Raw genomic sequence first — 27,521 nt, 5'->3', positions numbered from 1 at the left:
CACACACACACAGGTACGCAGCTCCTTCAATAATCTCTCTTCCAAACTTGCTAAGACCAGCTGCCCATCCTTCTGGTTGAAATATGAATCTTTTTACATCCATGGAATCTGATACAAAATAAAGAATGGGCACAAAATGTTCCTCACTTTTCCCATTTCTCTCTCTGCTACTTTTTTTCTCCCTTCAAATATTTTATCAGCACATTACTTTTTTTGGAAAGAAGGAACCAAATGCTCTGAGTCAGGGTTGTTTTGAATTCCCACCATTAATGTGTCTGTGTGTGTGAGGAAGGGAGGGAGGGAGGGAGAGAATTCCTGTAAATGCAAGCTGCTTTTGGCGTACTTTCTTGATGCTTAAATATCTGAGCCAAACAGCAGGGGCAAGCTCCAACACCATTGCATGCTTTTAATCTGCTACAGACTATGCCCTTACTTGGAAAAGACCAGGATGTCCAATCAGTCAGTCCAACAATTGGAAGAACCCGTATCCAAATACAAACACATTTGTTATGTGTGATAAGGGCGAGAGCATAACAAGAGGAAGTGTGCTGCTTGAACCTTGCTCACAACTAATCCTGAAGAGGAACAGAGGGTTGTTTCCCTTCAATAGGCACAATGGCTAACCAGCTGCTCCTCATTTTGATCTTCAGTTTTCTGACAAATCTCTTGAAGGCAGAAAGAAATGGTAAGAGAGCCTTGATCACTCCCTTCACCTCTTGTCTATGCCAGTCATTTCACTTCCTTGGAATAAGAAAGATTTCTCTTATCAGGATGATTAAGAAGGACATTAGGACTAACCTTCAGTGAAAGAGTCTTGGTCATTTATTCATCTAACAAACTTCTATGCTATTTGTCTTACCTCTTATCTTTCCTAGGGAGCTTGCAATAGGAACCACTGAAATACAGGATCGATTTAGTTTTTTTAAGCCAGCTAAAATAAACTACTAGTGTGTAGCTCTAACATGTGAATCAGTTTCTTTGTACTAAACTATATTATGCATGAAATTTGTAGATGACAGTATAAAATCAGCCTCTGAGAATACGACTTTCTCTGTGAGATGGTAGAAATATCTCCACTGACAGTGACAAGTGGAAGACATAAAATGATAAATAAGACAGAACAGTTCTATTTAGGAGGAAAAACAAATAGTATAGGAAATAGCCTAACATCTTCTTTGCCATGGATCCTATCATAGATGAATGACTTACGTCAGAATGAGATACTCCTTTTTAAAGTATGTTTTAGAGAGAAAGAGAACAAAGCCTTGTGTAATAAAATTAAGAAAGAATAATGATGGAAAGTGCTGATATACAAAATGAAACAAAAATGGGGAAGTTCTTGAATCCAACAGATCAGCGAAACTAGCAGTAAATTTAATTTAACTACTTGTTCTCCTATTCATTCCAAAAACTTCTAAATAATGTAATTTCTAGAAACTAGAAACTTTTAAAAAAAATTTGCAGTGACATCCTGTCAAATAACAAACTTCTTTGTACATATTTAGAGTCAATGGCCCCTTCCACACAGCTACATAAATCCCAAATGTTCTGCTTTGAACTGGAATATATGGCAGTGTGGACTCAGATAACCCAGTTCAAAGCAGATATTGTGGGATTTTCTGCCTTGATATTATGGGTTATACGGCTGTGAGGAAGGGTCCAATATGTCGTTTTCAGAAAAAAGAGGTCTCTGTATTTTAATACCAGATTCAGGTATTGAAATCCTTTAGTTCAAAGGTCTGTCACACTGATTTAATTATTTGTTGTGGCATAAGTATACTTAGTATCATAGTGTAACTTACAGATAATTGAGACCATTTCTGCACTGCCATATAATCCAGATTATCAAAGCAGATAATCCAGATTATCCACTTTGAAATGGATTATATGAGTCTACACTGACATATAATCCAGTTCAAAGTAAATAATCTGGATTTTATATGACAGCATAGAAAGGGTCTGAGACAATCTGCATTTCTAATTGGCTGTGGAAGTAGAAAAGGTGAGTAATTATAGCTTCCGCAAGGAGACATGCATCCCAAATTGTATTTAGTTCCCATTTTTCAATTTTTCTGATTGCCAGGAAGTCAGAAAGGAAATATTTCTCGACACATAATTAATTTAGGGTACAGGTTTACTAGATGTTATGGCAATGGCTGCTTACTTGATATTCACATTTAATGTGTCCGTTTTTAATGCAATGAAAAGTCACTGACAAATACTGGAATCACAAAAGCCATAGATGAGGTAATTACATTATTTCCTGACAATTAACAAATGTAATCTGTTTTCTGATGCTGCTATTTGCATTGGTGCCAGTGGGGGAATTCCCTCCCAGTGCAAACAGTGCCTTTTGAGAAAGACTAGACATTATTTTGAAAGTAGGATTTGAGAATAGAGTTGAGAAGACCTTGCCCTTAAAAGAAGAAAATAAAACAGAAAATATAACAGTCAGAATAGGGAGATAATGAGAACTTGGATCAGAGTTTGCACCAGAAATTCATAGCCTTTGTAGTGTTGTACAGAGAGAAATTACAATTTAATGAGTGGGAGAAGAAAAGCAGAAGGGAGAGCCAATCCACTGAGTCAAGATTTAATGCTTGGTCAACAAAAAAGGCAGTGATGATGTTGACAGATACTAAGGAGGCTCTAGAGAAAATAAGAGTTCAGCCTTGGAAAATGCTGGTTTTGCAATGGCAGGGAAATCTATTTGTCAGATCAGTTTAATTGTAGTTAGCAAGGTGGTTCAATGTGCAAATCTGTAGACAATTGTGAGCTGCTGCTAGAAAGAATGGGACATTCGATTCCAGTGTATAGAAAATGACAGTGCAGTTTAGTTTACTACCACCCAAACTATTGCAAATGCATAGTGGCTGAGTTGATAGCTGCCCCAAAATCTCAAAAGGTAAATATAAGGAGGCCTTTTCCTTCTGTATTCTATACTGTGATCACCAGCAGGTTTCCTTGTCAAGTCCCTCACTCCCTTTGCTGTATATGACAAAAGTAGTGTTTGCTAAGGTCATTCTAGGGAGGGAAAGAGAGCACAGAGAGACAAGGAGAACCCTAAGAAGCCCTCACAGAAGGAACGGGAGGAAATGACCTCTTGCACTGGAAATTTTCAATGGTTGATCCATAAAGGGAAGAACTTTAGCTAAGGTAGCAGAGAGGTCAAGGAAGACAAGGCCAGGAGATCTTTGAATGTTTGATCTTTGTGCAGTGAAAAGAGAATGTGTAGTTTTAGTACTTTCAATGGAGAGCAATGAAGGATGGGTGGTATGACAGCTGGTAGCAGGTGAAAGCTAAAAGGTCAAGACTAGCAGAGCAACAGCACATTCCAAGAATTTACAGACAAAAAGAATGGGAGGCTGTTAGAGGTAGAAAAGGAGAGATTAAAGGAGGGAGAGAGAGTTGGAACTGTGCAAACTGTGCTGTATTTTGAACCCAGTAGGCAATTAGAGAGGTTGATTGACGTTGTGGCTGACTAACAGTGGTAGTCCTGAGGATTTAGATGAGATGAAACAATTCAACAAGCAATACAGTACTAGGCAGATGAAAGAAAGACTGGAGAAGGATGGAGAAAGGTTCTATGGTAGAAGAGGATGGCAGATGCAATAAAGTGGTGGATATACTCATGGTCACAAAAGACAAGGTAAAATGCATGGGAGAGGGAGGTGGGAATAGTATTTAGTTGAACATAAAGGTTTGAAATGAGGTTCTTAGGATCCCTACATCCTTCTTATCATCTTTATTTATCAATACCTCTGATTTCCTCCAAATTCGGGACAGACCTAAACTGACCTATTATTCTGGGACCAATCCAGTATGGCACGTCACAGACTGTCCCTAGGATAGTTTTTATAACCACTCATGCTGGCCACTGCAGAGGTGGGAGGGAATCCGGACCACCCACTGGCACTGAAACTGGTTCGGCACCACTGGATGGCCACTCTTACCATCCCCTCCCATTCTCAATGTTGCAGCAGTCTCTGGGGGAGTGACATAGGTCCTGCCAGTCACCCATCGCCTGCAATGATGTCAGCCGAGACAACAGAGACAGAATGAAAAGAGAGGGGGGAAGGGGAATGAATCAATCACCCCCTCCTCTCCCCTCTCTCTTTCTGGATTTTCCTGTAACCTCTGCTGATGTAATTGAAGGTGACAGCCAAACAGCAGGACTCATGTCGCATGGAGAACAGGAAGGGACAGAAAGGGACGCCAGAAGCACACTTAGTGCAAACAGTTACAGCCGGCTCCATCTCAGAATCGACCCAACTGTTTACATGGGAACAAAGTTGCGAGATACTCCAAATTGTGGAGTATAGCACAACTTTGATGAACATGAGTCAAAGTTGTATTAACGTGGCCTTGCTCCACCTTACCCTGGATGAGGCATTTGATCACCATGAAGCTGATTTGGGCCCATTTTGTAGTGCGTTGTAAGTGCAAATGTGCCCCAGAACTCCACACTAGATGAACATTCAACTTTTCACTTGCAGCATGTAAAAATTGCAAAGTGCTTTCAGCTAGAGAAAATAAAGACATTGAATCGTGCAGATTTTCCTATATTAAAAAAGGTTAAGGGACTGGCTAGTTTTGAGAGGAATTAATAAGGTGGAGCTACACCATGATTTCATTCCACTTTAATGGGCATGGTTTCATCCTAAAGAATCTGAACTTTGTAGTAGGTTTTTAGAATTTTCTATTAGAGAGTTCATGTTCACTGCAAATACAGGTAGTCCCCAAGTTCTAGACATCTGACTTACATATGACTTCTAGTTAAGAACGGGGATGAGACAACAGGAGGATGTGAGAAAAATCTAACCCTCAGCAGGGAAATTCACCCCTGAAAGAGTTATCATGAGGAAAAGGTGACTCCACTGAAGCTTTATCCCCAATCCTTGTTTCCACAAAAAGCAAGATTTTGCAAAATCCAACTATCATAGGGACAGAAAGTTAATCCTTCCCTATGCAATCCAAAGCATGCATACACACACACAGAAAGAGAGGCTTGTGTTACACTTAAAATGTACCTACTTCAACTTACATACAAATCCAACTTAAGAACAAACCTACATAACGTATCTTGTCTGTAACTTGGGGACTGCCTGTAATGAGATATTTAGGCTAGAACCATGACTATTTAAGTGACATGAGACTGACATGAGCTACACTTTGAATGGCATCTGCTTTCTCACTGGCCAAGATACAAGGAAAAAACAAGCTCTAAGGGGCCCATCCAGACAGGCCCAAAAAGTGGAACCTGTCTGGAATTTTTTACTGGGGGCATCCAAACAACGCCCCCATTTAAAATGAATTATTTTGGAATAACCTTGGTTATTCTGAATTAATCAAATGCCCCATTAGATCTGAGCCTTCCTGAAAGGCCCAGGTCTAATCGGGTATTGGGCCTGTGGGGACTCACCCTGGGTAGTTCCAGGACCAACTGAGTCCCCACAGTCATCTCACACCTTTTGGGTGCCTGAAGCCCAAAGGTACAGGATGGTATCCACTCCTATCCCCCCAGCCCCCGTAAAAAAACCTTAAAATTAAAAAATTTCTGGGCCACCATTAAGGTGGTCCTTGTGTCCTCCTGGCGCAATGTTCCTCCTTGTTCCACATGTCTCCTGGCAAGTCATTTCTATGTGCCAGGAGGATGCAAGAACCACCTTAATGGCCGCCCAGTAAGTTTTTATTTTATTTTAAGGGATGTTTTGGGGGGCTTCGGGATGACACCCCCCCCCCCCCCGAAAGCTTAAAACACATGCCAAAGCGGGGTTTTTAAAACTTGCTTCAGCATGCATTTAGGTGTAGTGTGGAAGTGCACTAAGAGGCATGTTGCAGGTGTTTAAAAATATAATGATGACTTTAGACGGGTTTCTCATCACTTTTTCTGGTTGGTGGGAATCTTCAAATCTGGGGGAAGACCTTCTATGTGACAAACAGCTGGTTTCTGCTCAGTAACAAGGCAGCACTGCCACAGCTAAAACAGGTTTTGTGGGGTTTTCTCCATTTGATAGGCAAATATTAGAAAAGGTTCTTGCTTACTCTTACTATGCAGACACTGATCACAATTATACTATGGAGTGCATTTCTATTGCAAGAAGTAACATGAAACAATACCTTATAATTTGAGATCATCCTATTCATTGCCCTGTTGTTCTGCATTTTAAAAGTTTTCAAAGACAAGTCAATAACCGTATGATGTTTGACAACAGTGCTTCTTCTTTCAGTATTCTTACAAGATAAAATTGCACACAAATTTCTGGAAAGAAGAAAACGTGCAAATTCACTATTTGAGGAATTCAAGCCAGGAAATATTGAAAGAGAATGCCATGAAGAGAAATGCTCAAGGGAGGAAGCCAGAGAAGCTTTTGAAGATGATGAAAAAACAGTAAGGGCAAGCTTACACATGGGTGTGCTTTGTCATAGTAATGGTAATGTCAGCCAATGTAGTGAAGTGGTTGAGTGTTGGACTCTAGGGGCCCTTCTACACTGAGCTAAAACCTGAGAGGAAGTGGGTTAAAACAAGCCATTTCCTCTTGGGTTGTAATACTCACCCCCAACCAAAACCTCGGGCTTTTTTGGGAGGTGGGGCTAGATGGCATCCCAAGTCAAACAAAGGTTAACCCAGGATGTCATCCAGCCCTCCATTTCACCCCCAAACTTACCAGAGGGGCCTGGGGCAGCACAGGCCCTTCTATACAGTCTTGTTTATATGAGAAAATGATGTGTCAGGAGGTGGGAGGTGAGAGGAGGACGTTTTTGGGTAAATGTAGATAGGTGAAACTGCAGGTACCAGTCCCATGGCTATAAGGCTTTGTAGTGTAATAGCTTTTTAACCTTAATTTGCTGTGAATTTCTAACTATCATATTTACTCAAATCTAATGCTCACCTTTTTTGGCTTAATCACCCTGCCAAATTAGGAACACGCATTAAATTCGCGTCATACAGTAATCTTAGGGCTGAACCAAAAGGGGAAGCTGCTTCAGGAGGTGCACCTGGAGCTCCTTTTCGTGGGATGTCATCTCAAATTAAATGGCCAAGGCTCAATTCTATGCAATACTGGGATTTGTAGTTTGTGAGCCATCTGCATTCTTTGGCAGAGAAAGCTCAAAACCTTGTCAAACTACAGCTTCCATGACTCCAGAGTATTGAACTAAGGCAAATGGATTGATTCTAAAGCATAGACCCACTCCAAAGGTCTCATTTCTGTTGTAGGAAGCTTTGGTTTTCTAACACAAATGTTTATTACAAAGCAATTCTAAGTAGGCAGCAACAATAATGCATTTGACCAAATTACAAGAGTGCACTTTTTGCCACTGCACATTACATTCAGCAGCAAATGCTTTTTTGGTTTCAGGGTTTTGAAAATTGAGGTATGCATTAGATTGGTGCATTAGATTTGAGTTAATGCTTAAGCTGCCTTAAGTTCCACACTTTCAGATACTGTGAACTGCGTATACATTGATGTCTTCTGTGAAAACTTCATTTTTTCCCCCAAGGTTTTTGTAATTTTGAGTTTTCTAGAAAAATTGCTGCATAACTTAGTTATGAATGTCATAACCTGGTTATTAGTTAGTTAGTAATATTCAACAATTAGTTAGTTAGTATTATTCAACAATTTATTATTTATTTATTATATTTGTATCCCTTCTTTCTCCACACTGGAGGGGACTCAAGGTGACTTACAGATAGGCAACAATTCAGTGCCTTAAAAACAGTATGCAATTAAAATAAACATTTAAAATTAAGATCAACTTTGAAATGCATTAAAACATTTAAAACATTACAATCACTATTTAAAACCACACTATGATACATTCTTCTTGTCTTTTTGATATATTAAACTCAAGCACTCTGTATTGTAAGTACTACAGAATACTGCCTCTGAATACCACAAAGTAAGTTAAGAACTGTTGTTATCCAAGGTACCATTCATAATAGAGAGTACTACATACTAAATATTAGGAAGCAGAAAGGAAGAGTTTGGTAATTGGCTGAAAATGAAGGAAACATTTTTAATTTTTAATTTTAAAAGTTTTTATAAAGTACTTTATAACATATGTTATGATTTATTCCAAAGAATTGTATTTTAAAACATCTTAATTTTGTTTGTTTTATTGGTTTTGTAATAAAATCCTCTAACATTGCTAAACTCTGTTGTTTTCTCTCTCTCATCAGAATGAATTCTGGAATGTTTATGTAGGTAAGAAATGGAGAATTTTGTTTGGATTGGTTTTATTTCACTCCATACAAGAACGTATTTTCATTAAAAATTTAAGTGATTTCTATTTTATTCTGCATGACAAATATTCAAAGTAGTTCAGTCCATAGCATTTGGTTTACATAGCTAACATTTACAGTTGTAACATATGTCAGATTGATGGTGTTCTGGTGGTCAAAGAATTATAGTCCTGTTTTTAGGTAACTTGCTCTTTTCAGACCTTGTAAATATTCTCATTTCCATGCCCCAATCACAGCCATTAGCCCTAATGCAGAAAGATATCATGCTATATCTGGACAGGTCTATACTATGTATTTAATGCAGTTTGACAGACTATAAGAGAGTCTACACCAGGGGTCCCCAAACTATGGCCCGCGGGCCACATGCGGCCCGTCGGAGCTATTTATCCGGCCCGCGGGGCGGTAGCTCCCTCCTCCTCTGCCAATTAAGGTGTGTGTGGCAAGGAGAAAGAGGAAAAGCCCTTTCCCTTCTCCCTCGCCCCACGTGCACCTTTTCTGCTGCCACTGCCGCCGAGGAAGGAGCATGCAGGGCGAGCGAGGAGGCAGGGAAGTTGAGTGCCTTTCTCGCCTCGCTCGCCCCGCGCACTCCTTTCCCGCCGCCGCTGTCGAGGGAGGAGTGCGCGGGGCGAGCGAGGAGAGAAAGCCACTCACCTTCCCTGCCTCCTCGCTCGCCCTGTGCACTCCTTTCCCGCCGCTGCTGCCGAAGAAGGAGCACGCAGGGCGAGCGAGGAGGCAGGGAAGGCGAGTGCCTTTCTTGCCTCGCTCGCCCCGCGCACTCCTTTCCTGCCGCCGCTGTCGAGGGAGGAGTGCGCGGGGCGAGCGAGGAGAGAAAGCCACTCACCTTCCCTGCCTCCTCGCTCGCCCTGTGCACTCCTTTCCCGCCGCTGCTGCCGAAGAAGGAGCACGCAGGGCGAGCGAGGAGGCAGGGAAGGCGAGTGCCTTTCTTGCCTCGCTCGCCCCGCGCACTCCCTTCCTGCCGCCGCTGTCGAGGGAGGAGTGCGCGGGGCGAGCGAGGAGAGAAAGCCACTCACCTTCCCTGCCTCCTCGCTCGCCCTGTGCACTCCTTTCCCGCCGCTGCCGCCGAAGAAGGAGCACGCAGGGCGAGCGAGGAGGCAGGGAAGGCGAGTGCCTTTCTTGCCTCGCTCGCCCCGCGCACTCCTTTCCTGCCACTGCCGCCGAAGAAGGAGCGCGCAGGGCGAGCGAGGAGGCAGGGAAGGCGAGTGCCTTTCTCGCCTCGCTCGCCCCGCGCACTCCTTTCCCGCCGCCGCTGTCGAGGGAGGAGTGTGCGGGGCGAGCGAGGAGAGAAAGCCATTCACCTTCCCTGCCTCCTCACTCGCCCTGCGCGCTCCTTTCCCGCCGCTGCCGCCGTGCACTCCTTCCTCGACTATCATTATTACTATCATTGTATGACACAGCAACTAGATATGTTGGATTTCGTATCACAAAATCACAAGTCGAACACTTCCCAAGTGTCTAGGACTGTGTGATGTATTATTATTATTATTATTATTATTATTATTATTATTATTATTATTATTATTATTATATTATGACACAGCAAACAAGATAGATATGTTGGATTTCGTATCACAAAATCACAAGTCGAACACTTCCCATGTGTCTAGGACTGTGTCATGTATTTTCGGATGATGTGCGCAGATCCCATTATTATTATTATTATTATTATTATTATTATTATTATTATTATTATTATTATTATCAATACAACGACGTTGTATGGCACAGCAAACAAGATAGATATGATGGATTTCGTTTCGCAAAACCACAAGTCGAACACTTCCCAAGTGTCTAGGACTGTGTGATGTATTTTCTGATGATGTGTGCAGATCCCAGTAGGGTGGCCTTTTGCAGTTGGCAGATGGTGATTTTGTCAATGTCTATTGTTTCCAAATGCCGGCTGAGATCTTTTGGCACAGCACCCAGTGTGCCCATCACCACCGGGACCACCTGTACTGGTTTCTGCCAGAGTCTTTGAAGTTCAATCTTGAGGTCCTGATAGCGGCTGAGTTTTTCCTGTTGTTTTTCATCTATGCGACTGTCACCTGGGATGGCAACATCAATGATCCAAACCTTGTTCTTTTCCACAACTGTGATGTCTGGTGTGTTGTGTTCCAGAACTTTGTCAGTCTGGATTCGGAAGTCCCACAGTATCTTTGCGTGCTCATTTTCCAATACTTTTGCAGGTTTGTGATCCCACCAGTTCTTTGCTGCTGGGAGGTGGTACTTTAGGCATAAGTTCCAATGAATCATTTGGGCCACATAGTTGTGCCTCTGTTTGTAGTCTGTCTGTACGATTTTCTTACAGCAGCTGAGGATATGATCAATGGTTTCGTCGGTTTCCTTGCACAGTCTGCATTTTGGGTCATCAGCTGATTTTTCAATCTTGGCCTTAATTGCCTTTGTTCTGATGGCTTGCTCCTGGGCTGCAAGGATCAGGCCTTCTGTCTCCTTCTTCAGGGTCCCATTCGTGAGCCAGAGCCAGGTCTTCTCCTTATCAGCTTTTCCTTCAATTTTGTCAAGGAACTTTCCATGCAGTGTTTTGTTGTGCCAGCTGTCAGCTCTAGTTTGTAGTGCGGTTTTCTTGTACTGGTTTTTTGTCTGCTGTGTTTTGAGGAGTTTCTGATTTTTGACTTCAATCAAAGCAGGTTCTTCACTTTGCTTGACATATTCTGCCAGGGCATGTTCTTCTTCTTTGACTGCTTGTTTTACTTGTAAGAGTCCTCTGCCCCCTGATCTTCTAGGCAGATATAGCCGGTCAACATCACTGCGAGGGTGCAGTGAATGATGAATGGTCATGAGTTTTCTTGTTTTTCTGTCCAAATTGTCCAGTTCCACCTGTGTCCAATTTATAATGCCAGCAGTATATCTTATGACAGGTATGGCCCAGGTGTTTATGGCCTTGATGGTGTTGCCTCCATTGAGCTTGCTTTTGAGAATTTTTCTGACCCTTTGTGTGTATTCTTTGCTGACCACAGTTTTCACATGTTCATGCTTGATGTTGTCCAGCTGTAGTATGCCTAGATATTTATAGGCCTCTGGTTGGTGACACTTTATTGTTTGGCCATTGGGCATATTTATGCCCTCACTTTCAATGATTTTTCCCTTCTTCAATGCCACTGTCGAACATTTGTCCAAACCAAACTCCATGTTGATATCAGTGCTAAAAATTCGGACAGTGTTGGTCAGAGACTGGATTTCAGTTTCCGTTTTCCCATATAGCTTCAGGTCATCCATGTACATCAAATGTGAAATTTTGTGAGAATTCTTAGATATTTGATAGCCGAGATTTGTTTTTTGTAAGATTGTTGACAGAGGGATCATGGCAATAATGAAAAGCAGAGGGGGCAATGAATCTCCCTGGAAAATTCCTCTCCTGATGTTGACAAGTCCATAGCTTTCATTTCCAACAAACAGTTCAGTTTTCCAATGCTCCATCATGTTTTCAATGAAGGTGCCAACGGTTTTACAAATCCCGATGGCGTCCAGGCACTTGATGATCCAGCTGTGTGGGAGTGAGTCAAAGGCCTTTTTGTAGTCAATCCACGTCATGTGAAGATTAGCTTTTCGGCTCTTACAGTTCTCCAGAATCATTTTGTCAATCAATAACTGGTCTTCTGTGCCCCTGCTTTTCCGTTTGTTGCCTTTCTGTTCATCTGGCAAGATGTTTTTTTCTTCAAGATAGTCTTGAATTCTGTCAGCTATGATGCCAGTCAGTAGTTTAAATATAGTGGGCAGACACATTATTGGCCTGTAGTTTCCTGGTGCTGCTCCTTTTGCTGGATCCTTTTGTATCAGGTATGTTCTTCCAGTTGTTAGCCATTCACTGATACTTCCTTTCTGCAGCATCTCATTGAATTGTTGGGCCATTTTTCCATGTAAACTAATCAGATGTTTGAGCCAAAATCCATGAAGTTGATCACTACCAGGCGATGTCCAGTTCTTGACTTTTTGCACTCGTTTGCTGATCATTTCAGTTGTTATTTCCATCAGTTCCATTTTGTTCTGTGAGAATTTTCCTTCAAACTCCTTTATCCACCCAGCGTTTTTGTTGTAGTTTTTATTATTTTCCCAAAGTTCTTTCCAGAACTTTGTTGTTGCAGTTTTCTCTGGCTTTATGGTTACTGTGTCTGTTGTTTGGTTCAGACTCTGGTAGAACCGTCTTTGGTCTGATTGAAACAGTTGATTTTGTCTGTACTGGATGATTCTGGCTTCATACCTTTCAATTTTTCTGGCTGTTGCTGTAATTTGTTCTTTCACGATTTCCAAAGCTTCTTCAATTTTTCTGGTGTTCAGCCAGTACTTTCGGATCAGGTATTGCTTGATTTTGTCATTCTTCAGTTTCCTCTCTTTCATATTTTTCAGGTTACTTGCATCTGATCTAAGTTTCTTGATTTTCAACTCTAGCCTGACCTTCCACTTTGGTTTTCCAGTCGATTTTCTTTGGGGCTGCCTTGGTTGTAGGAGCCCAAGTTCTTCTGTTACTATCACTGCTGCACTGTAGGCATACTGGTTTGTTTGTTCAATTGATGTTATTTGGACAGTGGAGAGTGCTGCATTCACATCTTTCATGAGAGGCGCCAGGTGTCTCTTGGGCACTGTTTTTAGAGTTGGGAGCCGCTGTCTTATTGCATTTGCTGCAGCATGAGCCATGATCTTATCCTTGAGCTCTTGTTGTCTTGCTGTCAAGGTTCCTGGTGGTTCAACAGATGTTTCAAGTGCTGGTTCCTCAAATTCTTGCAAAAGCGCCACACTTTCTTCTGGTTCAATCTGTTCCACCATTCCAAGTGTTGCTGGAGTCTCTGCTGCTGTCTGTGCTGTGGTCTGATGGTAATCTACTTTGCAAATTTTCTGGATTTCTTCGAGTTCAACTTCACTGAACACTTTGTTTCTGATTATGAATCTTCGTTGGTCAGCCAGTCGGGGTTCTGTTATCTGTGAGTCAGGGTACTCTTGTTTCCATAGCTGATGCATCCTTTTTTGGTAGCCACGCCTTTGAGGTTCAGATTTGTAGTAGCATTTCATAATTGTACGGTTTTCTGGCATTGTATATTTTTGCCGCTTCTGTGACTGTTCATTTGGGTTTTGATGATTCCGTAGCCCACTTGTCGATGGATGTCCAGAATCAGCAGCATCCACCACGGTCCTTTTTATCCTGGGCGACGACCGAGCCAGTATAGACTTCGTTTGGATTTGATTCTCCATAATGCTAATGGGTTAGGTGCTCTTGGTTGTGCTCCTCAGCTGAGGCCTCTCTGGCTTGGTTGGACCTGCCGGTAGTTACACTACCGCCAGCACAGCCCTCAGTCATCATTGGAGCAGCTAAGCCCCCCCACCACGTCAAGGTGGCACCTGCGGGGGGGATTATTATTATTATTATTATTATTATTATTGAGTGACTGTCAGGGGTACTTTGCTTATGTTTTGTTGCACAAAAGCAAAAGGGGTTTGGACTAGATGGCCCAAGGGGTCTCTTCCAACCCTCTTGATTATTTTGATGATGATGATGATGATGATTAACATTGAGGCTGTATTTGTTCCCTTTTTGTTTGTTTTTTTTACTTCATAATAAGATATGTGCAGTGTGCATAGGAATTTGTTCATAGTTTAAAAAAAACACTATAGTTCGGCCCTCCAACGGTCTGAGGGACCGTGAATTGGCCCCCTGCTTAAAAAGTTTGGGGACCCCTGGTCTACACTGTGGATTTAATGCAGTTTGACACCACTATAACTGCCATGGCTAAGTGTGATAGAATCATGGGTGTTTTAGTTTGGAAAAGAAATGGCATTGATTGGCAGGAAAGGCTGAAGACCTTGTAAAGCTATAAATTCCGGAATTCCATAGCACTGGGCCATGGTAATTAAAGTGGTATCAGTCTGTGTTAATTCTACAGTGTTAGATGCACCTTGTAGCTGATACTATGAAACCTCTAGTTTGCTGTGCCCATAGAATGGCATGACTCAACATACAGTACAGTCTCGGTTATCCGACTTCCGCTTATCCAACACTCTGTATTATCTGACGCGCCGGGTGCGTCTCGCCTTTCCCAGAAGCGGGCCTCTCCAAGCCGGGGGTTTACCTGGAGGGAAAAATCTTGTCCCTCCCAGCAAGCACCCAGCACTTGGAGAGGCCCGCTGCATGTTTCTAGGCAGCAATGAACAGCGGGCCTCTCCAAGCGCCGGGTGCTTGCTGGGAGGAAAAAGTCTGCACCAGCCGGCAAGCACCCAGCTTGGAGAAGCCTGTTGTGCATTGCTGCCTAGAAAAACAGGTATTTCTCAGCAACGCACAGCTTTTCCTTAATCCCTTATTATCCAACATTTTTGCTTATCCAACATTCTGCTGGTCCGTTTATGTTGGATGAGCGAGACTCCACTGTACCTGGGAAGTTACATATCAGGTGTTTGTCCAGAATATTTTTCCACCTCTTTGAGAAGGGGTGTTTCAACAATGAATATTTTTGTTTGTTTTGTTTTTTAAAAATCATTTGTAAAAATGAAATTATACAAAGTTTTGAATTCCTAGGATAAATACTTGTCCTATGCAAGTTTTGTGCAAGATATGTGCAGTGCAGTGAGTGGATTGATCATGGTTCCAGGTTAAATACACTACATTGCAAAACTGACAATAGGCCCCATGTAAGTGATGGTACTATATAAGATGATGATGATGATGATGATGATGATGATGATGATGATGATGATGATGGAGAAAGAGAAGATAAGTGTAATGGACTTTGCAGATAAACTTTTCTTCAAGAAAAGAATCCAAATATATGAAAGCTATCTCCTAATGTTAACATTTTAACATCTGGGATTACAAAATCTGATTATTATTTTTTCTGTACTAGATGGTAACCAGTGTAACTCAAACCCTTGCCATTATGGAGGGTCATGCAAAGATGGCATAAATAGCTACACCTGCACATGCTTGGCTGGTTATGATGGACAAAACTGCGAACACAGTAAGTGTATGTTAAGATTGAAGTAATTCTTACATTGCGATAGAGCAGTGGTTCACAACCTGTGGGTCCCCACAGTTTTGGCCTTCAACTCCCAGAAATCCTAACAGCTAGTAACCTGGCTGGGATTTCTGGGAGTTGTAGGCCAAAACTTGGGGACCCACAGGTTGAGAACTACTGTGATAGAGCATTGCTCAGTTTATGTACTTAGGCCAGGAGTAAGCCACCAGACATACTCCAGATGTTTAAGACTGCAGTGGCCTTTATTTATTACTTTATTTTCTTGCCCTTTCTCCTGGTAAAAGATGCAAAGTAGCTGAAAGTAGTTTAGGTTAGAAATTTAGCAGCATTTTTATTTTAGAAAACACTTCAACAACTTTTCTATTGAAAATTACATGATTTAAAATAGTAAACCATAACTGACAAAGTACAAGACAGAAACAAACAACATCAATTTCAATACTCTTTTTCCATGTGATTAAAAATCAAGGATCTGCCTAAATAGAAAAGGTTGGAAAGGGAACAGGGTGGGCAAATCAGAGTTCCTGTAGGAGGGAGTTCCACAGCCTGGGAGCAGCTATTAAGAAGGCTGTGCCTCATGTCCTAAGAAAATGTAGTAGTGGGAACAAGATTAAGCCATCTCCTAAAGATTTTAAATCTTGAGATAGCTCATTTAGGGAGATATGGTCTTTGAAATCTGCCTGGAAATGGGTCAATAGAAAGTGAAGATATTTCAATAGAGGAGTTATATGATCAATGGTAAGGGACTGTGGGAATTCTAGTCTTATTTGAAGATAATTGAACACTAAAGTTGGAGAGGGAAGATTTAAATCACTCTTTCCTGCATGGCAGGATCCCATTAAAAATGATAGCCAACACTTATTTATTTATTACTTATTTACTTTATTTCTACCCCGTCTCTCTCACCCTAGAGGGACTCAAGGTGGCTTACAAAATTCGGCAAAAATTCAATGCTGCGCAGACACATAAAAAATACACATCCATCAAAGTATAAAACAGTCTAAACATATAAACAGTTAAAACATGCATCAATAAAACAGACTAAAAAATGAATAAAATGCCGACTCATGATCTCATATTTATCCATAATCATTTTCCAAAATCCATAATCCATTATTCAAGTTGCTAAAGTCTCATTCAGTTGAATAAAAACAACAAAAACACAACAAATTAAAATAAAGTTTCTGACTATGCTCTTATGTTTAAGAGTCCATTCAATATTCCCTTTTGCAATCTTCTAACAATTACTGCATTTATCCAATGATAGATGTTGGGAAGTGTGAGAGACAGTAGTGAGTCGCTTAAGCAAAATAATTCATTGGCAGAGCAGAAATTGAACAACAACCAGTTCCAAACATACCCCTCCATAGAGTCTAGTAGAAAAATGAACAGGTGCATTATTTTATATGTAAAACATATACAAATAGATTGCAAATTGAATTGATGCAGGAAGAGAAAGCATGTGGAAAAGCAAAACAGAAAATCAGCAAGCATGTAAACAAACAATCAGTGATAGCCATGCAAAGGTTACTCATTCTAAAGAGATCAACCAGTATTGTTAAGAATAATAGAAAAAAGGGTGGAGGATTTATAAACTTCAGGCAAATGGATCAGGCACGCTTTCAGAATGTTAAGTTTGCCAACAGGACACTGATGTGTTTGTTTTCAATGCTCACATGTGTTTCCTCTATGTGCAGTCACACATAAATCCTGCAAAGTGGATAATGGAGAGTGTTGGCAGTTCTGTAAAAATGTAGAAAATACTGTGGAATGCTCTTGCACGGATGGGTATATCCTGGACAACGATGGACAATCCTGTGTTGCTACAGGTATAAACGCATGGGACTACTTTGCAACAACTTACATTTCTGTTGTCACTTTTAACCAAACTTTCCCATATATATAATGCTGGCATGTAAAGTTTGATATATTGCTGCTGAAATCTAGATTGTTTTTGTTGAAGTGCAAACCTTCTGATGGGATCCAGGAGTCTAGCAAAGAGAATTTCTAATTCAAAAGTATCATTGTTGAACCATTTGATCTGGACACCTTTTTGTGGATTTCTTTATACTGAAGAATACACTTCTCAACAATGTCTACCCAACTGTGGACATGCAGGAAGAGGCAGGGAGTGTCTTATGAGATGAACTGAAATCTGATGTCTTTGTTCTGTTTTAATTTCATCAGTAGGTTTTATAGATGTAATAAAAAGGACACAATTTAAATAAAATATGAATAACATTGCTTATTTGAAGATAAATTCTTTGCCGTCCAGGGAGGCATATTCTCAAATTAATTTATTTATGATTGGAGCCTTGGTTGATTGGTGAATTCATAACTCAGGACTGGGGAACTGAAATTCACAGGGGAGGCCACATACCCCCAAACAAAGGACTTCTATGGGAACAGTATTTTAGGAGAACTGGTACATTCCCCGGCATAATGGACCAGATCTCTCCTATGTTCAGAGTTCAGAATCGCTGTGCCCACTCTGTGAAGCTCCACATTGGGTAGGACACAGGGTGGGGAACACTTGGTGACTCAAGCACTTACTCTGGTTGCACATTTACTGAACAAATATAACCAGCATATTGCTGTTCCCCTAATGTACACCACAGCCACTCTTCTAACTTATTTTTTGGAAACCCAATTTCAGCTTGGATTTCCTGGACTGCTGTATCCTAACTTCCCAAACACTTTGCTGTTTCTCAGCCTATTTTGTCTTCTGATTCCCTTCCTTCCTTGGGCCTGTTCTTTCAGCTGTCATCTAACTGAGTCTGAGCTCTAACAAAATAAATACTTTCAACTGCACACAAACATGGAAAGGTTTCATTTTTTTTGTTTCCTGTCTTATTTGCATTTCTCACCTTTTGAAACTCCAACATTGATTTTTCAGCTAATTATCCATGTGGTAAAATCAAAAGGACAAAGACGAAGGCAAAAAGAGAAGCAAGCTTCTTCAACCACAACCCCAGCACTTATGACTATGATGCAATTCCTGAAGACATTTATTACGATGGTATGCAGAATTGCAGTAATGTGGTTCCCCATCTACCGTCCCAGGAGGGAACTGCACTCAATGAGAACGATGTCAACTCTGACCTTAACCTGCGAATTGTTAATGGGTCCAATTGTGAATTGGGTCAATGTCCCTGGCAGGTACATTAGTTTGCTTTATAAATGGCAATGGCCCCTGATTTATTTCCATCAGTTACTTGTTTTGAATTGCCCTGTACTTTAATCTTGGTATAGAGAATATTATTCTTTCTCTCTCAATGTCTCGGTGTATGTTTGTAGAAAAGTATATCCTGAAGAAGTGATTCCCACCCTTTTTGACTCACGGAGTCCTTTTTAGAATCAATTTCTATGGTGGAGCCCCTTAGGCCTACCCTATGTCTTACAAATGAATGGTGTTTAGAGGTAGTGTTGTGAGGGGAGGAAGAGAGGATAGATAGTAAGGAAATGTAAAGTAAAGTAACATCTAAACAATTGTGCAATGTCCATGCAATGAAATTGTATTTTAAAAACTTTGAAAGTTACCATAGTATCTCAGTTTATTCTCAACTACCACCAATACACATAATATTGTCAAAACATGGCTATACATAAAATAACTCATTTAAAGTTTAATAAGTCAAACCATATGCATTACAGTACAACTAGAGTGCACTGTAGTAAAATATTAAACCTAAATAAAGACATAACATAAAATAACATATAAACATTTAATGAAACAGCAGTAGTTGCAATTTGTTTGCACAATTCTGTCAATGAATAGTTAATGTTGTTGACTAGATTGAGAAAGGTACAGGAAAAACTACCTCTGAATATTCTATGCCTAAGAAACTCCTTTGAAATTCATGCCATTGTCATAAGTCAATAGGCGATGTGAAAGCACACACACATGCATTTATATATGAGAACAAAGATAGAAAGTGGAGATATATCAAATAAAGTTGCAACAGTTTTCTGTAACACGCAAATGTGTTTCGCCCTTAAAAACGTGGCTAACAGGGCCGGCCCTAGGTAATTTTCAAATGTAAGCAAGCAGTATTTTTGGCACCCCCCCCCCCTCCAAAACCTATGCTGGTGGTGACCACGGGCAACCAGAAGTGACGGAGGGGTCACTAGTGGTCTGGGCGTGAAAGACAACACTTTCCAGGCCGGAGATGGCACCACATCTCCATAAACCAAAGAATCAATCTGTGGAGGGGGTTTCATGGAGGTAGAATCAAGATTTACCTTTCAAGAAAAAACATAATCCTATCTTGTTTTTCAGGCACTTCTGCTAGATGAAAAAGAAGAAGGGTTTTGTGGAGGAACAGTACTGAGCCGTATCCATGTGCTTACTGCCGCTCATTGTATAAATCAAACAAAAACAATTAAAGTTGTTGTAGGTAAGTATTTTTCATTTTCATAGCTTATATTCAAAGATAGCTAATTACATAAATAGGTTTATTAGCTGGGTTATGAGGATTCATTGTACTACACAATGAATGAGGACTATGAGGATGCATTATTACTACAGAATTGCTCTCTTTTTGCAATCTCAAGATACTGATTGTAGTGTCACACATAGTTTAATCTATGCTCCATTTAATATTATTTTTGACTTTGTCATAGATTTCCAATCTGCTATGTTAAAAGGGAATTAACTAAACTAGTAGATATTGTAATAATAATCATACAAAAAGGGAAACACTGTTTACAGCATTAAAATTCTGAAACATTGTTATGATGCTCTTTCTTCAAACATAATACCCTTGCCATTTATCCATGAAGTGGGGAGTGTATTGTATCTAAAATTGCTTATATTTTAGCCATATTTCTCATATAAGGGTCAAAGCCATTCAGGATTCCCAGTATATTATTCAAAATGTATATTAGGGAAAAAAATTCTGGAAGCCTTTAATGTATGATAAAAAGGAAATATATACATAAAACCCTAGTCATCTTTCTTGTATCAGAACATAATTAATTGCTATGTTCACATTGTTTAGTTTTGATAGTCTGTCCCCAATCTTTTGGAGGATAAACCAAGTACAGTATATTTGGCAAACTAATGCAGACAAACTGAGGATCTTCACTGCATTACATAGCTCTACACTGACCACACAACACAGTACCAAACTGTATTATATGACAGTGTAGATCAAGCCTAAGCCAAATAGTTAATTAAACAGAGTGAGTGTTTCACACTGCATACTTTCTATCTTCCCATTACTTCAGCTAGGTGACTTATGATTTAATCTGAGCTCACTAACCAAGATATGAAAATACAGTAGGATGTGATCAGCCTGTTTGAAAAGTTAAAGATAAATTTATTAATCTATTCATAGTATACTCATTCTGTTTAATTGTTCCCTACAGGGGAGGTGGATACTAACACAAGAACAACGGGAACTCTTCACACTGTGGAGAAAGTATATGTGCATCAGAAATTTGTGTTGGCAACCTATGACTATGATATCGCCATAATTCAATTGAGGAACCCAATTCAGTTTTCTGAATACGTGATCCCTGCGTGCCTTCCCACAGCTGACTTTGCCAATCAGGTCCTCATGAGACAACCAACTGGTATTGTCAGTGGTTTTGGGCGTCTCCATGAAAGAGGCCGGAAAGCCTCCAAGCTTCAAGTCATTAGAGTGCCGTACATCGAGAGGCATACCTGCAAGCTGTCAAGTAATTTTGTAATCACTGAAAATATGTTCTGTGCTGGCTATCGCACTCTGGCTCAAGATGCATGTCAGGGAGACAGTGGAGGCCCTCATGTAACTGAATACAAGGGCACTCACTTTGTTACGGGTGTGATCAGCTGGGGAGAAGGGTGTGCAAGGGAGGATAAGTATGGCATTTATACAAAGGTGTCCAAATTCATAGGCTGGGTGAGGAGAATAATCCGTCAGAGACGACAGCCAGCCAGGCAAGAAGAGAACTGATGTGTCCTGAACACCATGTGATGGCATATTTCTCTCAAGCATTTTGCTGTATGAATTGAATAAATAGTTAAATTTAGAGCATGAGAGAGGAACCATGGGCCACCCGGGGTTTTTTGTTTTGTTTTGTTTTTTTTTGTTTTTTGAACCACAGCTTCCACAAGCCTTTACAGTTGGTTATGCAAGGTGGAGGACACAGAAGTTGTAGGTCAAACACCTAGAGGCCAGATATTCTTCACCCCAGTTAAGGATCTTCAGCATACTACTTTGAAGGTTTTTTTTTTAATTTCACAGCATCCATGCATTATGAAATCTGTGTTTATTTCACCTAGCTTACTGAATAATATAGCTCTAGCATAAGTCCCACATGTATCGATCAGTCTAAGAAACATGATTTTGAGTCTTTTATCTTCTGTATTATGGCCAGAATCCTCTTAGACAGCTACAAATGTGTAACCAGGAAGCAGCTGCTATACTCACCAAGGGTCTGTTCCCCTGTTGCTCTGGATATAATTTATATTTGCATGTATAAGCTTTTTGTTTCATGTCAGGAGTGACTTGAGAAACTGCAAGTTGCTTCTGGTGTGATATAATTGGCTGTCTGCAAGAACATTGCCCAGGAGACGCCCAGATGTTTTAATGTTTTTACCATCCTTCTGGGAGACTTCTCTCATATCCATGCATGGAACTGGAGCTGACAGAGGGAGCTCATCCCACTCTCCCTGGATTTGAACCAGCAAACTTCAGGTCAGCAATCCAACATTCAAGTCAGCAGTCCTGCTGGCACAAGTGTTTAATCCATTGCACCACTGGGTATCATAAGTTGAAGGTCGGTTTGGGAGACAAAGTTATGAATTTTGATATGACGTCAGGGGTCATTTCATAGAGAGGGGCAAGCATCAATGCCACCTCATGGAACCACTTCTCCCTGGCCAACTCTACGATTTCCTTGCTCAAACATTTTTAAAAAAGGTTCTCCTGGATGGAATACAATCTTGCCTTTCACCAATCTGCTCAGCAGGGGGCATGGTCCCTTTTGTAAAAAAAAATAAAAGGTATGATGCTATCCTAACATTGCCCCATGGATACGTCCACCCAGGTTTTGGAGACTTTTTTTGGCTAAAATAGCTAGACTTCTATGTGAGTATAGAGTAGCTTTCCCACCTCCTCCTGTGAACAATCTCTGTTGCCAAAGGCAGAAGTGGATCTCCTGTCACAATTTCCCCCGTACACTGGAGATCCCTTGCATGAGTGGGTTTGTAAACATCAGCCAGCTAGTTTCTATTCATCACAGTAGCTGCTGCCTGGTAAGTGGGCATTGGGAGACAGTTCCTATCTAGAGCATCGGTAGAAATCATGAATGTGAAATAGTCATGAACACTCAGAGTTATGCATTCGTAACCGCTCAAGAAGATGGGAGCCTGTAGTTTTAATAGATTTATATGGCTTATAATAGAATCTTGATACTTAAAGGCACAGTCATAGGCTTTCAGTAATTGGTGACCCTTTTCCCTTTTCTTCCAGAATTAGATGCTGATAATTAAAGTATGTAGTTACAATGAAACAACTTCCAAAAGGGTAGAGGTATCACTCTACTGCAGATAAAAGAAAAATATGTGGTTCCTTAAAACCAACCTTTGGTTCTCCAGGAGTTTTGGACTTCAGTTCCCATTGTACAAGCTAGCCAGCACTTCTGGACATAGTTCCAAATGCCTGGAGAGCCAAAGGTTAGACACCATTGTATTATAGCATGAAACTTCTAAATAGGTTGTACAGCCAATTCCTTCCTGATGAGAAATGTATGGTGAAGGCTTTTAGTGAATGAATGAATGAATGAATGAATGAATGAATGAATGAATGAATGAATGAAATATATATATATTTACTAACCCTGCAAGCTAACAAGTAACTTGAGAAAAAATACAGCTAGTGTGGTTTGTCTCTGTACTCCAAAGTACTCACCACAGTGCTTGAATGGTGGCTTTGGAAGAAGATATTTTCAAATGCCTTTCTCTTTTGCAAATATTTCATATTGTCACGTGTACCAAACTGAATAATAAACAATGTATTAAACTGCAAATACTGACTTATTTGATTTGCCATCATCATTCATAAATGCACCACACATGCTTATTACAGATCTTGAGGGAAGTGCATTTTATTAAATGTAACATAGAGCTGTGCAGTCTTACATTCTGTCCTTTGGCAAATAAGGCAACAATTAATCATCTGCTTTCCTGCTTTCTCAGCTGATTTTTTTTTCATTCCCAGTTTTCCCCTTCCTTCTCCTCCATTGTCCTTGCTTTCTTTGTAGCTTGATCCAGACTGAGTTCAAAGTGCAAAAACAGCTTTCGGTCAATACATTACAAAAGCTTAAGTAAACTGCTACAGCCTCATCTAGATTTGCAATGGAATAGTTTGTACATCGTGATCACAATATCCTTTTTGAAGCAAAAATAAAAAGGGAAATAAATTCAAATTGTAAAAATCAAGAGAAGGTAAGAGCTTTCCAATTAAGAAAGGTTTTTTTGAGGAGACCACTTTTGAATCACAATGCCCCCTAAACAGGGCAGAAAGCAATCTCTCAGTTTGTCTTTCTGATAGACACAGAGTTTTATCTTCACTTCTTATTGTCCTAAAGTAAGATCAATATTGTGTAGAAGCATTCTTGCTTTGCAAATAGTTTTTCTCCCCCTTTCAGTTCTGATTTTCATTTATTGTAAAGATTTTCCCTAGAAACTAGTAAGGCGTAGTTTTACTGCCCTACTCCAATCCTTCTTTTTATTTACTAATCCTCTCCTTGTGCATGGTACTGTACAGATGCATGAAACTACATACCGTATACTCGAAGATAAGCCAAGTTTTTCAGCCCTTATTTATGAGCTGAAAAAGCCTCCCCCGGCTTATAATCAGATCAAGGTCAGCAACAGAGCCTGCAGGCTACTGCTTGCAATATATGATCTATTTCTCTCTTCTGCCTTATCAGTGTGTTTTCTTTTGCAAAGCCTCTCTTGCTCTTAATCAAGGGAATGTTTTGAAAAGACAAAGACACCCTTGCAAGTCAGGAAGAAGAAAAATATATATTCATTAATCTTATGAAAGCATTTTCCCCTGAAATATTTGTTAAACTCTCCTACAGATATATAGGCATTAACCCGTTGCAAGCTTTTGCCATCTCTATGTACCTTTATATGTGTATTTATCTATATACATTAATTTTATATATGAATTTCCCCTCATATGTTTGCAGGTCTTTGCAAATCCTTTATACAGATAGATCCATGTACCTGTGTATCTGTAGCCATACATATACATTATTTTTATATATGAATTTATCCTCTTATGTTTGCAAGTCTCTGCAAATATCTATATAAAGAGAGATGTCTGGATAGATATGAATATATTCTTACCTACCTATATATAGGGCTTGGAAATATTACAGGGGGGAAATGAATACACAAATATATATAGACATGTCTAGATAGATATGAATATATATATATATATATATATATATATATATATATATATATAGGGCTGCAAATATTGTAGGGGAAATGCGTGCGTGCGCGCGCGCACACACACACACACAGAGGGATTTGCAAACGTTTCAGGGGGAAATGGATATGTGAAATTAATATCTATAACTATAGATCTATATCTAGCTCTGCATTATTTATATAAGCATTGAATGTTTGCCTGTTACTATGTTGGAAGCTGGCCTGAGTCCCCATGGGGAGATAGGGTGGGATCCAAATGAAGTTTTTTTAAAGTATTATTATTATTATTATTATTATTGATACCATATTTATTTATTTATTTATTTACAGTATTTATATTCCGCCCTTCTCACACCGAAGGGGACTCAGGGCGGATCACATTACACATATAAGGCAAACATTCAGTGCCTTGACATAGAATAAAGACAAAGACAAACGCAGGCTCTGAGCTGTCCTCGAACTCATGACCTCTTGGTCAGAGTGATTGGTCTCAGCTGGCTACAGCTGGCTGCTCACCAGCTTGCGCCACAGCCCGGGCTGTTTTTGTTGCCCCTACTTTTCCACTTATAGAGCTAGTTTATTGTTTTTCTTTGAAATACGGTAAATATTCAAAAACATTTAACCTACTGATGCCTCGATTAATGAAATGTTATTGGTATCTATTTTTATTTTGAAATTTACCCATAGCTGTTGCATTTCCCACCCTTGGCTTATACTCAAGTCAATAAGTTATCCCAGTTTTTTGTGGTAAAATTAGGTGCCTTGGCTTATATTCGGGTCAGCTTATACTTGATTATATACGGTAGTCTCTTAGAAAAGAAACTAACTTTTGGTCCAACATTGGGAGAGATTTTACTATCTACATAACTTTGAGATGATTTTTCTTGTCAGAGTTATGTTTCATTTACAACATCAACAAAGCAGTTACATCTATTCAGATATTAGCTCAATTTAGTTCAGTGGACCTTGCTCCAATGTTAAAAAACTGCTAGTCTATACTTAACTTTTGTAGAACTGACTATGTTGTTGAGCCACAATACCCCTCAAAGTTGCAAAATGTCGAAGCTGCTAGAGTTTCCCGGATGGATTTAGCAGCAGCTGTACCCAACAAACTATAAAATCTAACTCTTTAATAAATGTATCACCTTGATGATTTTTGTGTAACGAGTATCTTTTATGTACTGTGTCAATCCCTAAAAGTATAAACTGTATAAACTGTGTCAAATGTATGTATCAAAATGTAACAAAGGCAGCTATTTCTCCATGCCCCCGGTTTACATAATCCCTTGGGGGAAAGAAACTATAGCCAGAGTCCTCCAGCTATTTCCAAAGTCAGATAACTATCAAAACCTTTGTGTGTATGCAGACAGATGATCCTCTTTGTCACCAAGATGAGCTCAGGATGTTTGTCCATTTAACTTGAAGCTGAGAGTCTGCTGCTCCTGCAGAAAAGGGGGCTCAGCAAACATGAATTCATTAACTCTGAATGGGCAGCTATTGCATTCTTTGGTTCACATGGAAATTGACATTTGAGATAATGAGGGACTCATCAGCATATCCACATCACCATTTCCTCCAGGTTCACGCCCTCTGAGTGGGCGTACCTATAATGCTTCTTCAAAATGACTAACTACCAATCGGCAAAATCGCAGTACCTAGAAGAATCCTCCACCTTGTGCGAGTGTGGAGCAGAAGAGATAACTCTGCATCTGTATGCTTGTCCGCAATGCCATGCCTCATGTACAGAGGAAGAATTGTTTGAGGCTACAGACAATGCGGTTGCCTGTTTTTGGTCAAAAGCTGGTTGTGCTCCTTCTATTTTTATCAGTTTATACTAATTTATGCAATGCTTTTGATATGAAAGAAATAAATAAAACTACCAACTGTCTTTCTTCCCACCACTGGACATCTCCTCCTGCCGGCTGTGATGTCAGGGGAACCCCCGGCCAATCTGGGAATGGATCCTAGCCTACCAGGGAGAAGTCTGAATAGCTGTCAGAACTGTATAAGATGTCATGTATTTTTCTGTGAATGTATGCTTATATCTTTTGAAGAGCATTTCTTGTACTTCCATCCTTTTTGGCCGAATTGTAATAAACCTCTGTAGCTTGCCTTCAACCTGAAGTGCCTGTACTCTTTCCTGGCTGATCTGCTTTAGTGAAGGCTCACTGGGCACGGACCTTTCTATCCACAGTCCTAGCTGAAATCACAAGTAGAGGTGCATCTACACTGTAGAATTAATGCAGTTTAACATCAGTTTAACTGCCATGACTCAATTCTTTGGAATCATGAGAGCTGTAGTTTCAGTGTCCTTAGCCTTCTCTGTTAAAGAGTGATAGTGCCTCATCAACTGCAATCCCTAGGATTCCATAGCATTGAGTCATGACAGTTAAAATAGGATATCAAACTGCAATAATTTCTAGTGTGCAAATGTACCCTAGAAAATGTGGGGAAGAACATATTCCTAAATTCTGTTGAAATTCTGAACTTTGTAGCTTTTTTTTTCAAATGGAAAGAGACTGCTATACACATCCAACTTTGCAGATATACTAACAAGGTTTGGCCTGCTTATATTTATTGCGTGGTGTTTTCATTTTAATATGTGGATTGAATTTGGTTAGTTAATGTGTACTTGATGGTGATGACAGTGGTGATAACGATAATTACCTCAGATAATGGAGTCAAAACATGCATTTATCCAAGAGTCATTGTTGTGTTTAATATGGTGAGGAAAAAAATGTATCTGCGTTGGCTAATAATTCCTTATACCCTGTTTTAAAAAAACTAAGGATGGGAAACATACATTCCTTTGTTTTAGATTTCTTCTGAGTCATACCCTCCC

The 27,521-nt window shown here is 40.1% G+C and overlaps 1 protein-coding gene across 2 annotated transcripts; it reads left to right on the top strand.

Annotated features, from left to right (window-relative positions):
* The first annotated feature begins 366 nt into the window (after positions 1 to 366).
* LOC100555331 (coagulation factor X) lies at positions 367 to 23,259 on the top strand. 2 transcript variants are annotated; one of them, XM_016992320.2, is made up of 8 exons: positions 367 to 685; positions 6,231 to 6,391; positions 8,183 to 8,207; positions 15,112 to 15,225; positions 16,941 to 17,072; positions 18,140 to 18,402; positions 19,523 to 19,640; positions 20,614 to 23,259. In XM_016992320.2, the coding sequence occupies exons 1-8, from the start codon at positions 616 to 618 to the stop codon at positions 21,180 to 21,182; spliced, it is 1,452 nt and encodes a 483-aa protein (XP_016847809.1). In that variant the 5' UTR covers positions 367 to 615; the 3' UTR covers positions 21,183 to 23,259. The 2 variants fall into 2 exon arrangements, with proteins under 2 accessions (XP_016847809.1, XP_016847810.1); XM_016992321.2 differs by lacking the exon at positions 6,231 to 6,391.
* Positions 23,260 to 27,521: the final 4,262 nt, after the last annotated feature.

The sequence above is a fragment of the Anolis carolinensis genome, chromosome 3 (assembly GCF_035594765.1).
Source record: "Anolis carolinensis isolate JA03-04 chromosome 3, rAnoCar3.1.pri, whole genome shotgun sequence".
NCBI classification, from domain to species: Eukaryota; Metazoa; Chordata; class Lepidosauria; order Squamata; family Dactyloidae; genus Anolis; species Anolis carolinensis.
The sequence above is the reverse complement of the archived record's forward strand: the minus strand, read 5'-3'. Positions and strand labels throughout refer to the sequence as shown.